General features: G+C 49.4%; 1 protein-coding gene across 3 annotated transcripts in view; it reads left to right on the top strand.

Moving 5' to 3' along the window:
• Positions 1-784: 784 nt before the first annotated feature.
• The window catches only part of ABHD1 (abhydrolase domain containing 1), a 91,701-nt gene continuing 77,911 nt past the window's right edge, over positions 785-14,574 (top strand). Inside the window, exon 1 of one of the 3 annotated variants that reach the window (XM_069605514.1) lies at positions 785-929. In XM_069605514.1, the coding sequence (XP_069461615.1) occupies positions 825-929 (105 nt within the window). In that variant the 5' untranslated portion in view covers positions 785-824. Of the gene's footprint in view, positions 1,202-14,574 lie in introns of all 3 variants that reach the window. The other 2 variants (XM_069605511.1, XM_069605513.1) reach the window with 2 other exon arrangements.

Here is a 14,574-nt window from a genome sequence, read left to right as displayed (position 1 = left end):
CGGAGGATAGAGGAAGAGTACGTGGTGATTTGGAATCCCTGTTACCATCAACTTCACAGCCCCAGGTTTACGCACTCAACACTCTGCCATTTCAGGAGTTCTTAGAAGAAATCGAAAGACTGGGGGCTATTTCGAACAAGTTGATGGGACTCCAATGGACGTCAGAAACCCTGAAACATCAGAGTAAAAGGCAGAGAAAGAAAACAGATCATAAACTAGAGAAAAACATCTAATGGAAGTACTTCATTGACATTGTTGCGCACTGTTCATGTACACAAAGAAATGGGGAATAACGCTAACACCAAGGGCACAAGACCCCCAGGGAAAGAGCCCACTTAAAGCCCTGTGTATATGGGAGAAATCAGATTGGGATGACCTGATTATGTGAGAGAGGCTTCAGGCAGTTGGAAAAAAAGACTTGGCTCATAGCAGCTGATCAGCCTTTAAGGAGCCCTAGCAGCAGCCCCGCCTCAGAAACACTTTTTAGACCCTGCTGTGCTGCACCCAGGTAGCCCTGTCCCACTTAAAGCCATTATAGTAAGAGGAGGAAGAGGGATATGGAGGTAATGTCCATTTCCATTTTGGAGACTGCGCTGGTCCGGTTCTTTTTTTCTTTGCATTCTTTCTGGCGCTGAAATTCACTAGAACAAGTCCCAGAATGCAAAAATAAAACCCAGGACTGACCTGGCCTGAGCAACTCGCAATCCAAACCCCGCATGTCATCAAATGGGTCCAGTGAAAACCACGCGCAAGGGTCAGTTCATCGCGAGCGTGAACGCTGTGCAGTGTTACTGGGAGGCTCAGAGGCTCTGCCCCTCACAAAGATGGCTCCGCCAGGAGCAGAGCTGCCCGGGAGGAACGCCTGTCACCGCCGCCTGCGCTGCTTCCACGCTGAATTATCCGGGGCGTGGGGGGAGCACGGTGCACCGGTGAGCTTGCCGCGACAGGCGCCGCCAGTGAAAGAGGCGCCGCATTAGGAGCGGGGAGTCAGGCGCGTTCCGGGAGGCAGCCTGCGGCTCGGCGCCGGTGCGTGCCGTGCAGAAGCGTGCGCTCTTCACTGGCGGGGCTGAGAGGGGGAAGGATGCTCGGGTACTCGCAGATCCTGCACGACGCCCTGCTCCAGAACTGGGGCAAGCCTTTCCCCCTGATTCTGGGGGTCAGCACGGCCTACCTCTGCTACTACTGGACCTGCGTGCCGAAGGTCAGTGTGTGCCTGGGTGCCCGTGGTGGTGGTGGTGGCGGCTCCTCAGCTTCCTGGTCCACTCCCAGCAGTGAGGCCAGTGTCTGACTGTGCAACCTCAGGGAGCAGCCATGGGGGGTGGGGTGGGGTTGGGAATTCAGACCCCCCCCCTTCTCCAGGGCTGAATCCAGCACGTGCACCAGTGGCCCTCTTGGGGGGAGGAAGTGGGAATACAGTATCCGGAAGTTTCGCGATGATACAAGTAGGTAGACGAGGTATTCCGTGTCCTCTCTGGGGGAGTGTAGGTTAGTGTATGTCCCCACACGGCTGTAGTGTATAAGAATGGCACTCCTTGCTCTCTTTTTAGGAGCGAAGGACAGGAATACAGTGCGTAAAACTGGCAGAGCCTTGGGAGCTGGCATCAGTTTCCCCCTCTCGGGACGAAGGCATGCTTCCATCTAGTGTAAGGTTAGCTATGATTGCCACGGTTACTTGCAAGTAATCTTCATTACACTCCTAATCTTCCTGATCACAGTCCTCCTTGCATGCATGTAGTCCCACCTGCCCAGTCTCCAAACCCTTCCCACCATCCTGAGGGATATGGCTTCAATCCCTACTTCCTTATACCACCCCCTGCCCCACCTATTTAATACCAAGCTGGCTGGGGACAGTGAATGGTGAGGGGTCAAATAGGACTGCGACGAGGAAGACTAGGATTTGGTGTAATGAAGGTTATGGCCAGGTAATCTGACCATACCCCCCCTCGTGGTTCTTCCTTGTAACAGTCCATTCATACATGGAAATGAACCATGCACAACCTGTGCTTTCATAAAATAAAAGCATGTAGCTGCCCATAGGACTGCCACACCAGTGTTGTATTGTACATAAATAGTAGAGCTGCTGTAGAAAGGACAGCAGACCCAAAGTACATTGAAAGCAAGTCCTTCACCAACAATTTGAAGAGCCTAATAAGTGTGCACGTGGTTGCCTAAGTGGATGCCTGATACATTTCCCAGGCAGCAGTTCCCCCTCCAAACTCTGCCCCAGAAGCTGCCACGCCCCATGTGGACCTTTCTTCGATCGAAGAGGACAAAGAAAGAAGCGGTGATCAGACGCCTGATCCACATGCTAAGAGGTGAAGGCGAAGGACAAGCACCTTGTTCAGCTGTACCAGAGGTAACAAAAACAGAATCGCCCAAGTGCAGTCTAGGTATATGGAAACAGCCGTGCCATGTTCAAGGGGTGAGGATCTGCCACTTGCTCCTCTCATCCCCCGACGCCCCTGAAATGGCTTCCGTACAATATTCAAGGAGTCGTGAAAGAAGGACACTGCCTTCCCACTAGAAGAGGGAGGTAAACAGAGGGCTAATCCATTTGCAAGTAATTGAGGTTCGAGACATAGAAATGCCCTCAACTTTAAAATGCCGCTCCTTGAAGTTATGGCTACCAAAATCGCCACTCTTGTGGAGAGGAACTTCAGGGGTCCTTCCGCTAGTGCTTCAAATGGAGCCCCCTCGCAGGACCAGTGGAAGAGTCCAAGGGGGAAACGATGGACCTGGTAATGGAGATGAGGTAGCCAGGGCCTTCGAGGCCATAGTCGAATGATTGATACAACTGTTGCCTCCTCCTGCTGGACATTCCTGAGGAGCCTTGGAATGAGGGAATGGAAGGGAAAGCACACCACAGCTCCTTGGGCAAGGGGATTAAGATGACACCCACCATCCATGCCTTCAGAGACGGATGGAAATGATCGTCCTGGTCGGAGGCAAAGTGATCCACTATTAGGCATCCAAACTGGAGACTGAGGAGTTGAAGCAGAGAGGGGTGCAGAGGATAGTGGACTGAGGTGGGAAATAGCCTGTCTTCCAGTAGGCTGCTGAGAGGCTCTCTAGACTGGCTTCCGCCCCAGTGACAGATCTTAATGACTATCTGCTCTAACGATTTGCATCCCAAGGACCCCCGCCCCGACAATAGAGGTCGCTGTGCGAGACCAGGTTGTCGGTCTGCACCGTTGTTGCATGGTGCAGCAGGGAAGGAGCAAAATGCAACAGAACCTCTTGGACTGCTTCGGCTCATGTCAATTTGAAGAATGGGCTGCCTCCACCCACGGCCACCTCTCCTTGACTGGCCCTTTTTCCAAATTTGCCTCCAACCCTGACATACTGGTATTGGGGGATGCGCAGGAATACACCGCTCAACTCAACAGATTGGCTTGGGAAGAGCCACCAGAGGAGGCAGCTCTTGATGGCTCACCATTGGACCCGAGTTTTGTTAGAGGTAGGAAGAAGACCATTGCCCCTGCAGATGAAATTCTACGGCTTCAAATGATGACACGTCTAGGGGATCGCCTTTGTCATTCCTGACATATCAATTTGGACTCCCGTCTATTCATGAGTTGATGGACAGTCGGTCCGGAAGCCTGATCATCCTGCTCAGAGGCAGGAAGACACACGCTAAGGATGTGTTGAACGTGGCTTAGATAATGAGGAGACTGGGAGGGGATATCTGGCACTTATTACAATTGAGGAGAATGCCTACTGCTGGAGAGTTGCACACACAATCATCACATCCTGAGCTTAAAAAGTGGAGATTAGCTGGTCATCCAGGTAGGGAAACTCATTGCTCCGCCACTTACGCAATACATCTCACCTATCAAAGGGGCAAAGATCTTTGTGAACACCCTGGGGATGAAGAGCGCCTACATGGGAGGACCGTGAGCTGGTAGTGTTTGCCGTAGAAAAGAAAATGCAGGAGGGTTTGGTGTTCCCTCCGGACTGGTACATTCAGAAAGGTGGACAGCAAATCGATGTAGGCAAGCCAATATCCTGGATGAATTGGTGGGATAATGGCCTGCAGTGTGACCATCTTGAATCTGTGGTAGGTCGCAAAACCGGGTACCAAATTCAGGTCCATTACTTGCTTGAAGTCGCCAGGTAACCTTTACACCAGAAACCATATCGAATGCACACCTTGTCCCTGCCCTAGTCCTGCGGAGTGACTTTTGAAATTGCGTTAATTTGAAGCAGCTGTGCTGTCTCCTGCATCCCTACCTGGTGTTTGACCAAATTCTGGGAGACTGGCATAACAATCTGTCTTGAACGATGAGGCAAAGATAAGTCTATGATGTACTTTTCCTAAATCACCTACACCATACATGTATCAGTGTTTGAGTCGCACGTACCAGCCGGAACCACTGCAGGTGACCCTCGGGTCGGCCCCTTGTCCCCCCACTGCAGTGTGACAGAATCTCTAGGTCCAGACTTTAATTCTGATGGGATTGGGACAAACCGGGGGTGGGAGGAGGTGTCTGACCAGGATCCGTCCTCTGTAGGGTCCCTGAAGCCACTGCTCCCACCTCGAAAGTCATCTTCCCTAAACATCCTGCTCTGATCCCAACCTCCGTGCCTGAAAAGGTCTCAGAGATGTTGGCCGGAGTGGGTTCATGATGATGATGTTTTCATGAGATCCTCCATCTGTAAACCATGGAGGCCGGAGCGGGTTCATGATGATGATAATGATGATGATGTTTTCATGAGATCCTCCATCTGTAAACCATGGAGGCCGGAGCGGGTTCACGATGATGTTTTCATGAGATCCTCCATCTGTAAACCATGGAGGCCGGGGCGGGTTCACGATGATGATGATGTTTTCATGAGATCCTCCATCTGTAAACCATGGAGGCCGGAGCAGGTTCACGATGATGATGTTTTCATGAGATCCTCCATCTGTAAACCATGGAGGCCGGAGCGGGTTCATGATGATGATGATGATGATGTTTTCATGAGATCCTCCATCTGTAAAGCACACAGTCTAGGATTTAGGAAAGGGAGATGCAGGAGGAGGACTTTCTGATCTGCCTCCATTTTCCAGGGTTGCATCCATAGTTGGGGCCATGCTGCTGAAGGGGAACCTGGTGCTTCAGCCAAGGTACATAGACAATCTCAAGTTACATCTGACAATAATCTGAAGTGTAGCTCCAAACCGGACAGGATCCCCAAAGGGTCCCCCTAGTTTAGATCCATCTCAAACACGTGATGGGAGTCCCTAATGGGGGTTTGCACAATGTAGGCCGAGTATGCTCCTGAGGGTTTCAACTCTACCTCAATCTTATCTGCTGTATACACTGCCATGGCCTTTTCTGGGACAGAAGTCTGGGGCAAGAGATTGCAGGATGAAAAGTGAATTCTTGGGACTCGAGGACATTCAGCCCAACAAAGGGTGAAGCCTCGCCACAAAAAGTAGAACTGGTCTATCTATCACCTTCCGTTCTTTAAGGTGGAGGAACTGTACACCATTGTGAATGGGGCAAATAGGTCATCTATAGGCTTTGCAGCAGGAGCCCCAGGTGTGTGCAGCACCCCTCTTATGTGCTAGAGGGCCACAGTCAATTGTTGCCCTTAAGGTGTCACAAAATGACTGCTGCTCTGCAGGGGTGAGTATTGGCTTAACTGCCTACTCAGGCCCTCGCTAGTATTAAACCAGCAGTGACCCCAATCCTAAAAGTGAAACCGGGAAACCTTGAAGGTTAGAGTAGGCCAAGGGTTGGCTATATCTTCAGGAGGGGTGTAAGCTGATTGACAGTAGGAACCCACAATACAATGGTCCAAAATAAAATAATGTTCAATCAACATTCTATATTATAGAGTTAAATAAATATTAAAATGCGATCAAACAAACCACACCACAGAGAATGCAGACTTTTGTAAAAGGGTACTCTGGGTAGATGAGCTGGGGTTTTCAGGCAATAGACTGGCAACACTATCCCTGTTCAGTTTTGTCTTGGAAGAAAAAGGTAGAGGAAGGGTGTTTAAAAGTCACTATGGTCCCAAAATGCAGACGAAGTGGACAGGGCCTCGTCAGAGCACCTTACTTCTTGTCTTTGTGACTCAACTCCATTGAGCCAGACTTTTCAGCATTGAACCTGGAGTCTGGGCATTTAAGGCACCAGGCCATAGTCATGTTGTGGAGCAGTGACGACAATCCCCAACAATGCGAAAAGGTTGATTACGGGTGCACACCTCAAATTCAATGAAGATTATAATATAATTTGAAAATTGTTTAAGGTTTGTTTTAGGTGCGGGGGAGGAACTGGGGCCATGGCACAAAACCCCAACATTAAAAGACAAAAAAGCAGAGGATTCAGTCTAGGAACCCTCCCGTCCCCTGCGCACTTTCAAATGTGTGGACTGGTTCCACTACTAAATTTAGGTATTAATATCAAGAAAGAATATAAACCAGAGGATCCAGTTCTGTAAGATAAAGTAAGAATTTATATGTTAAATGTTAAAGGTATTTGTACCGCGCACCGTCACCAACGGAATTAGTCCCCATGCACTCTGGCAGATCTGTAAACGATAAGGGGGGGATGGGTTAGTAAGGTGAAGAGGGAATAGGATATTGAGAGGAGTGGTGTTCTGTTGGCAGCTTCAACTCGGTATACACCAGATGCTGAGCTTTGGTGCAGGTATTGGATCGGTGTCAGTCCGCGTGTGGTGTTGCTCCGGCTTATGTGTTGTTGCAGTGTTGTGAAGTGCATGCGGCTTGTGGTGCGAGAGATGGTTGTGTGAGTTTTTGAGTGAGATAAGTATGCAGAGTTTGAGGTTATATTGGTTAGTGGGTTACCTGACCTTTTAGCATGCTAACATTCACAGTATTGTCTAAGTGTGGCACTTGTTGGCCTTCACAATCCTATCTAGATGCGGCGCAGGCCAATGTTCAGAATTCTATCTAGGTGTGGGAATTCCAACATTCACAGCCCTATTTACATGCGGCTCATGCTAACATTCGAGTTTCATCTAGGTGCAGGTATGCTATCCTTCAGTCAAAATCCTATCTAGATGCAACGCAGGCTAATGTTCACAATTCTATCCAAGCGTGGACATGCCAACCTTCACAATTCTATCCAAGTGTGGACACGCTAGCATTCTCAATTCTATCCAGACGCGACGCAGGCTAATGTTCACAATCTATCTAAGTGTGGGCATGCTAATATTCACAATTCTATCTAAGTGTGGACATGCTGATATTCACAATTCCATCTAGATGCGACGCAGGCTAATGTTCACAATCTATCTAAGTGTGGGCATGCTAATATTCACAATTCTATCCAGACGCGACGCAGGCTAATGTTCACAATCTATCTTAGTGTGGGCATGCTAATATTCACAATTCTATCTAAGTGTGGACATGCTGATATTCACAATTCCATCTAGATGCGACGCAGGCTAATTTTCACAATTCTATCTAGGTGTGGACATGCTAATAAGGGAGGTAAGATAGAGTGGCATGGGTTTTCTGGAGTAGAGTGATTGCTCTACTCCCCACCCATGCCACACTCACGGTTTTTGTTGGTGTCTGTTAGCTGGCGCCCCCTGCGGACACCTGCAGACACATCTTGGGGCCGTCCTTCGCCGCAGGGCTGCAGGGCAGAGGGCTGCCCTTGGATGTCCTTGAAGTGGGGTATGAGGACCAATCCGGATGGAGTGGGCGTGTTGGGAGGCGGGCAGAGGGGAACCGGGAAGCGGGTGGGCTGGGGAGAGGGACCACACGCCGAGTGCGCTATGGGGCTTTAAGCAACTTTGCAATGTTGAATTGCAGGGGTTGGGGAGGTGGGGGTCAGGAGACTCCTTACCTTTGGCCTTGGTCCCTGCAAATGGCGGAGAACGTCGGCTGCAGACCATCGCCACAGCCTCTGTTTTTTTTTTTTTTAAATAAAAAGGACCAATCGGGACAGTGGGGAGGCGGGCAGAGGGGAACCAGGAAGCGGGTGGGCTGGGGAGAGGGAGCACGCGCCGAGTGCGCTATGGTGCTTTAAAAACCTTTGCAATGTTGAATTGCAGGGGTTGGGGAGGTGGGGGTCAGGAGACTCCTTACTTTTGGCCTGGGTCACTGCAAAAGGAATGAGAAACATGTTCTGAGTGACAGCCCAGTGCCAAAGGTCCTGCGCCTCGGATCTGGTTGCTCCCCCCCCGATGTAGAACATCTTAGTGGTATTGTCTGTGAAGACCTTCACCACCTTGCCCTTGAGGGGCGAAAGGAACAACTTGAGGTCCCAGAACAACGCTCACAACTCCAGGATGTTAATGGGGAGACCCTTCTGCAGCAGCCACAGGCCTCTGGCGTGGAGATGTCCGGTGTGGGCTCCCCAGCCCTCCAGGGAAGTGTCTGTGGTGACCGTCTCCTGGTAAGGATGACTCTGGAAATCTGTGCCCCCAGCAATGTGGGAGCGCACACCTCGCCACCTTATCGCTCGTCAAAAACAATCTTGTCACCAAAGCTTCCGGACACCTTGATCCAGCGAGCATCCAGGAACTCCTGAAGGGGTCGCATCCACAACCTGCTTTGCCTGATCAGGTAGCTACACAACATTATGCCGAGCAGCGACTTAATGGTCCTCACTGTGGCGATCTTCATTGCCAACAGCTTTCACACCTTGCCCAGAATGGACGCTAGCCTGTCTTCTGAGGAATGCCGCCAGGTAGGACGCCGTGTTGAGCATGGACCCCAGGAACGGAGCGACTTGCGATGGAATCAAGCAGGACTTCGGATAGTTTATGGAGAACCCCTAGCTCTGTCAGCAGCCAGACAGTTCTGATCGACTGCGATCTCCCTTGACTTGGCACGGAGAGCCAGTCGAGGTATGGGTACACATTTATCTCTTGATGGCGCAGATAGACCGCCACTGGTTCCAGGCACTTCGTAAAGACTCTGGGCGCCGACTTCAGTCCGAAGGGAAGGGCCTTGAACTGCTAGTGCTTTCCATGTACGAAGTGTAGGAACTTCAGTTTCTCATGAATGGGGACGCGGAAGTACGTGTCCTCTAGATGCAAAGACAGGAAGTCTCCCTCCTCCAGTTGGCCTAGCACATGTTGCAACGTGACAAGCCTGAATTTTTGGAACTTGATGTACTCGAGTCATCGGTCGAGAATGGGCCTCAAGCCCCCGGTTGTCTTTTTTTACTAAGTAGTAAGAAGAGTAAACCCCAAAACTCTGTAGCCGCTTTGGGACCAGCTCAATTGCCCCCTTTTTTAACATGGTCAGAACCTCCACCTGCAGCCGAGGGATGTGTTCCTGCCGAGCCACCGGTGGCATCTGTGGACACATCACTGAAATTCTAAAGTGTGTCCGTGGGCACGAAACTCCAGCACCCATCGATCGGTGGAGTGTTTACCCACATGTTGACGAAGCTCGCCAGCCGGCCCAATGATTGTGTGGACAGAAACCATGTCCTCTTCATGAGTGCCCTGGAGCACTTACACACACAAACCTACCCCCCTCCCCGCACTGCTCTGTGTCCAGAGGGGTCGGTCTCATGCTTAGGGATGCCATCCTCATCTGCAGAGTCTTTTCTACTCGTTTGGCCGAAGCATCCCGCCTAGGAGGAAAAGCCACTCTGGCCGCCGTCGGAGCACCCTGGACCGGGTCAGCTCCTTTCGCCTTCGAAAGGGTGGCCACCCACAACTCGATAGCCAAGACACCCTTACCCTGTGGCTTGGCCTTCGCTGGTTTCTCCCACAGCTTCCCAGGGGAAGCAGGGGTAGCAGACTTCCTCTTCGACGAAGAACTGGAGTGATGGCTAGAGATGGAGGCCGATGGAGGATATGACCACGCCCTGATCATCACGGGACATGCTTGCGCGGTGACCAACGGAAACGGACTTGCAATGCTTGGCCTGGTCTTTGCCCCCCTCCTCCCCCACGGATGGAGTGTCCTGAAAGGATTTAGAAGCCTGCTCCGACTGGCCGGATCTGGGTGTGGCATGCCCCTGTGAACCACACAGGGTAGAGGCATGCCCCTGCGAACCACACGGGGTAGAGGCCTTGACATTGAGTCATGCTCCCAATCTGTGGCGATACTTCATAGTGTGCTTGGTAAAGCCACAACAGATCACGCAATCCTCCTTGTGCGCCATGTGGAGACCATAGACGCAGTGGGAATGCTTGTCCTCCACGAACACATTCCTCAAACCACAGCTGGTACAGAGCTTAAAGAGGGAAGCCCCCGTAACGCTCTGACAGGGTCCAGCGAACGGTGTAGGCCAGATGGCCTTCTGGAATCTAAGAAAAGACACACTGATTCTGCCCTTGAGGGGCGTTGAAAGATGCCGGCAAACTGATCCCCGTTTGCCGGATGAAGAGCCAAAAAGAGCATACAGGGTCCATCAAACAAAAATTGAAATTTCCTAGCAAAAAAAACAAATAAAAGCACAAAAACACAGAAATAGCTCTAAGAGCGACACACGAGGACTCAACACTTGAACGTGCGGTAAAAATCTGAAGATGGCTGGCAGAGGAGGGGCTTAGGGCGAGGGCAGTCATTGGCTGGGGGCAGTATGACTAAGAGCTTAGTGATTGGTTTAGAGGAGAACATTGATTAATCCCTCCTCCCACATAGTACTTCACCGCAGGACGAAAGAATCCATAACCAAGATATGCTTTACTGTGGATGCTCATACAAACGGCACAGCAGGGTCAGACATCTTGGAGTAATAAATACCTTCAGCAAGCCAAAATACCCACCCTGCAGTCTAACTCGGCATAACTGACATTTTATAAGTAGTAAGGAAAGGCTTTCTTCCTCCTTTGTGTAAGCTCTCACCAGACCCACCCAACATCACAAGGGAGAAAAGAAATCTACGAAGTGGAGACTTCCACCAACAGACTGTAGACTACAACCCAGGTCAGTGGGCTGGGGATAGGTGGGGCTTCACATTTTCTTGTTGCAGTTAGGGATCATGTGGCAATTCGCTCAAGACGACGATTTGACAGACAAGCAACATGAACACCCAGTGACTAGAAAAGTTTCAAGGTGAGTGTGTCTGTCCTAAAGATCCATATAGCCCACATTAAGGACAGTGAGGGATAGTTATGGAAAAGTCTAATTACCAACAAAGGCAGTGTATTCCAAACTCAAGGTGCAGAAAAGATCGAGAATGGTGATTCAGGTAGTGTGATTAACCTCCGCGGGTAAGATCCTCCAACTGGAGAGCGTTTAATTACTGTAGCGACAGGAGACCTAAAAGACAATAGATGGTATGTAAGTAGGAACAAGCTGATGAACAGTAGGAGTAGAACGGCTAGTGCATATCCAAAAGGTATACCTGAAGAATGAATGTAGACAGTGGATTGGTCCCTAATAACGGGAATAGTGAGAGACGGACATTTTCAGATTCAGGCACTCACAAGGCAGCGGTGCTTCAGAAGAACAGCCTGTTATAAGTAGACTGGTCTGCAAGTACAAAAAATATCAGGGGCGTACCTTAACAACCTTATATATAAAGTACAACGATAATCTGAGATAATAACTTCTGGAAGTCGGTAAATAAAATACCTTGTGAATTTGTCCTCAAAAAAATGATTTAGCACGGACTGTCACGCTCCACGAGCTGAGTATAAAGATGCTCGGTCAGGCGGTCCGGTGGCTGTAAATGCGCCGATCAGATTATGTACACATTCGGACGTTAAGCAGCTAAGTGAGAAAACTCACGATATGCCCGTATTAAACCCTGCAAGAATGAAACAATTGGTTAACCCCGCTAACAAGGCTAACGGGCCAGATCTGTGATGGATGTACTATCCCGGGGAGGGAATAGTGTAGTACTGCTAGCGCTTACCTTCATCGAGGGGGACCGATCTGAACAGCAGCTGCTGTGAGGTTAAGCGTCTTTCCTTTGCAACTATGGAGACGGCGCAAGTTCTAAGATGTCTGATAACAGATATGGCGATAGAAAAGGGACTGTAGGAGTCTCATCGGAGTTCGGCCATCTATGACCGGTCTAGTAAAGTTAGAAAACGGCCATCTTAGAGTGGTCTATATCGTCATAGACTGATCTAGTAACGATATAAAGTGGCTATTTTAGGAAGGTCTAGAGCGGTATAAAGCAAGATGTTTGCAAACGCAAATGTGATAAAATAGAGAAGTAAAAGTATGAAAAGAGAACAAGAGATGGTACGTAGTATGGGTACCAGGATAAAGATCAGATAAAGATATATGAAGTTCTACACAAGATGGAATGAATGACTGAAAATAAGAATAGGATTAGATCGATATATGTCATGCTGTCAAATCGTCGGGGCGAGGAATTCTCCAACCTCTGTGGGGCTAACGAGAATTTGTTTTGGACAACTCAGAGGGTCATCTATTTGGTGCAAGAAATGCAAAGATTCACCAGCATAGACATGGATCTAGTGCATATAATGCAAAGCAACATGTCAGAATAATTTTACACAATTTAACCATAAGTAAGACATATCTTGAGAGGATATCGTGGTAAATCAAAGATTACAGTACAAAGTTACTTATTGACACAAAGTTCACAGTGGAATGGTATGCACATAGTTTGATCATCCCAAAAACCATAGGTCTAACACTGGTAGTCTAGTGGTTCCTGTTTACAGGAAACAATTTAAAGTAAAGTCTTCATTGAGGCCCCATGGTTGTAGAGAGCCCATTTTGTTGATCCAATAAGCCTCTCTTTGTAGTAGGAGGGACTGGTAATCCCCACCCCTTGTTGGTCGTTTAACGACTTCAAGTATCTGAAATTTGATTTGTGCAATTGAATGTTTCTCAGGGGTGTGGGTTGAAGATGCTGGGAATGGCAGGCAGTATCGGGTTGGTGGCACTGGAAGACTCTATAACCTCGGAAATGGAAGAGAGAAGATAGCTGGTTGGGCTGGTTCAACATTCCATCGGGACACTGCATTGGCTGGCAGCTCAAAGGTGCTAGTGATGTGGTGGTGTCGAGTTGGGGATACTAGAAGACTCTGCTTGTCTCTGATGTGGAGATGGCTGAGTTTCGTCACCAGCGTCACGCGAACTTAGAGATGTGGAGACTGTTGAGTGTCAAGGATTACTCTGACCGTTTCCGTGCCGCAGCTTTGATGGTATTGAAGGTCCAGCATTGAAGCCATTTCGAAGACTCGGTGAGAGCCAGATATCTCTTCCTTGTTTCTGCAGTTGATGTTCTGCACTCCCACTCCAGGGAGCTTGGCTGGCCCCTGCAGGGATCCTTCTCCAGTGAATGGGTCCTGGTTCCAGTGCATCTGCAGTGAGATCTTGGTCCAATAGCAGTCACCCCCACTGTTACCTAGAGACTGTAAGGGGACACAGCTCCCTACTGCTTTCTGTTTTCACCTCTATAGCAGAGGACTGAAGGAGTGGGTACTTCCAACAGAGGTCCAGTGAATCCTCCTTTTCCTTGTCGGAGTCCAAAGATGAATCAAAGAACGTGTGGGTGCTCCTCTCCTTCTAAAGTCAAAATGCTACAGGGGACTTACCCAAAGCAAGCCTGCTGTAAGGGGTACAATCCCTTTTGTTGTAACAAATGCCCTTTTCCTTATGACATCACACCAAGAGTACTGTGCCAGCAGGAAAAGGAGGGTATAGGAAATGCAAGAGAGCCCAAACAGAAACTAAGATGGTGGGACCCTCCTCCACATCTACCTTCCCTCTGGCTACACTAACTCTTCTCCCTTCCCATTCCTGCTGGCTTCAAGTCGACTCCAGTGGTCTGTACCCTGCTGTGAGTGTGACTTTGTTATATCATTGCTGCCTTTTGAAGCACAGACTCCCAGGAAATTTCCCGGGGGCAGTGTCTATATCCTGAGAGGAGGTGTTGCCATTCCTAGAGGGGAGTCAAAGGCAGCAGCCGGGCCATTGTTTCACATGGCAGCTGTGGAGACAGACCAGACACGAATACACATTGCCTTCACATAGCTGAGCCCTGCTCGCAGAGCTGACACATGTATGATATCAAATTTCTGTGGTTCTATAATTGTGTGCTCTTGGTAGCCACCATGCCACAACCAGGCCGATTTTATGTTTGCAGATTTATGTGCCACCAGGCTGAGTAAGGTACGCAATTACTACAATTTAGAATCGGAGGTCAGTTACAAATCCGCCTCTGCATGCAAGAGCTTAGTGTTTCAGCATCTTTCAGGCGTGAGCATATGACCTTTTTACCCTATCCTGTGCAACTGCAGCACCTTTCAGAAACCGAATTAACTGCATCATTTTATTTTTGAAAATCATAAAAACCAGGCCGTTCATGCCCTCACCAGATGGGCACCTCGTCTTCTTTTGGGAGTGTTCAGCTTGCTCCGTGAACCCTGGATCTTCAGGTGCCAGTTCAGGTTACATAAGTGCCTGATCCCTTAATGCTGTAGCCCCTGCTGAGGCCATTGGTCACAGAGTATGTACCTCTTTCAATGTAATAAATCTGCTGCACAGATGCTTGATTCACTACTCGATGAGGCGTGGCAAGAGTTTCTGCCTCCTGTTCATTGTGCTACTTCCCCATGCGTTTTCTTCTCTCTATAGGCTCCATGCTGCCTGCTACAATCGCACTGGCCAATATTCCTGTTTATAGGTGGTTTCCTAGTAACCAGGCATAAAAC

This window comes from Ambystoma mexicanum, chromosome 4p (genome assembly GCF_040938575.1).
Source record: "Ambystoma mexicanum isolate Mex_15411 chromosome 4p, UKY_AmexF1_1, whole genome shotgun sequence".
Classification (NCBI taxonomy): domain Eukaryota; kingdom Metazoa; phylum Chordata; class Amphibia; order Caudata; family Ambystomatidae; genus Ambystoma; species Ambystoma mexicanum.
Note: the sequence above shows the minus strand (reverse complement) of the source record. Positions and strands in the feature narration are given on the sequence as shown.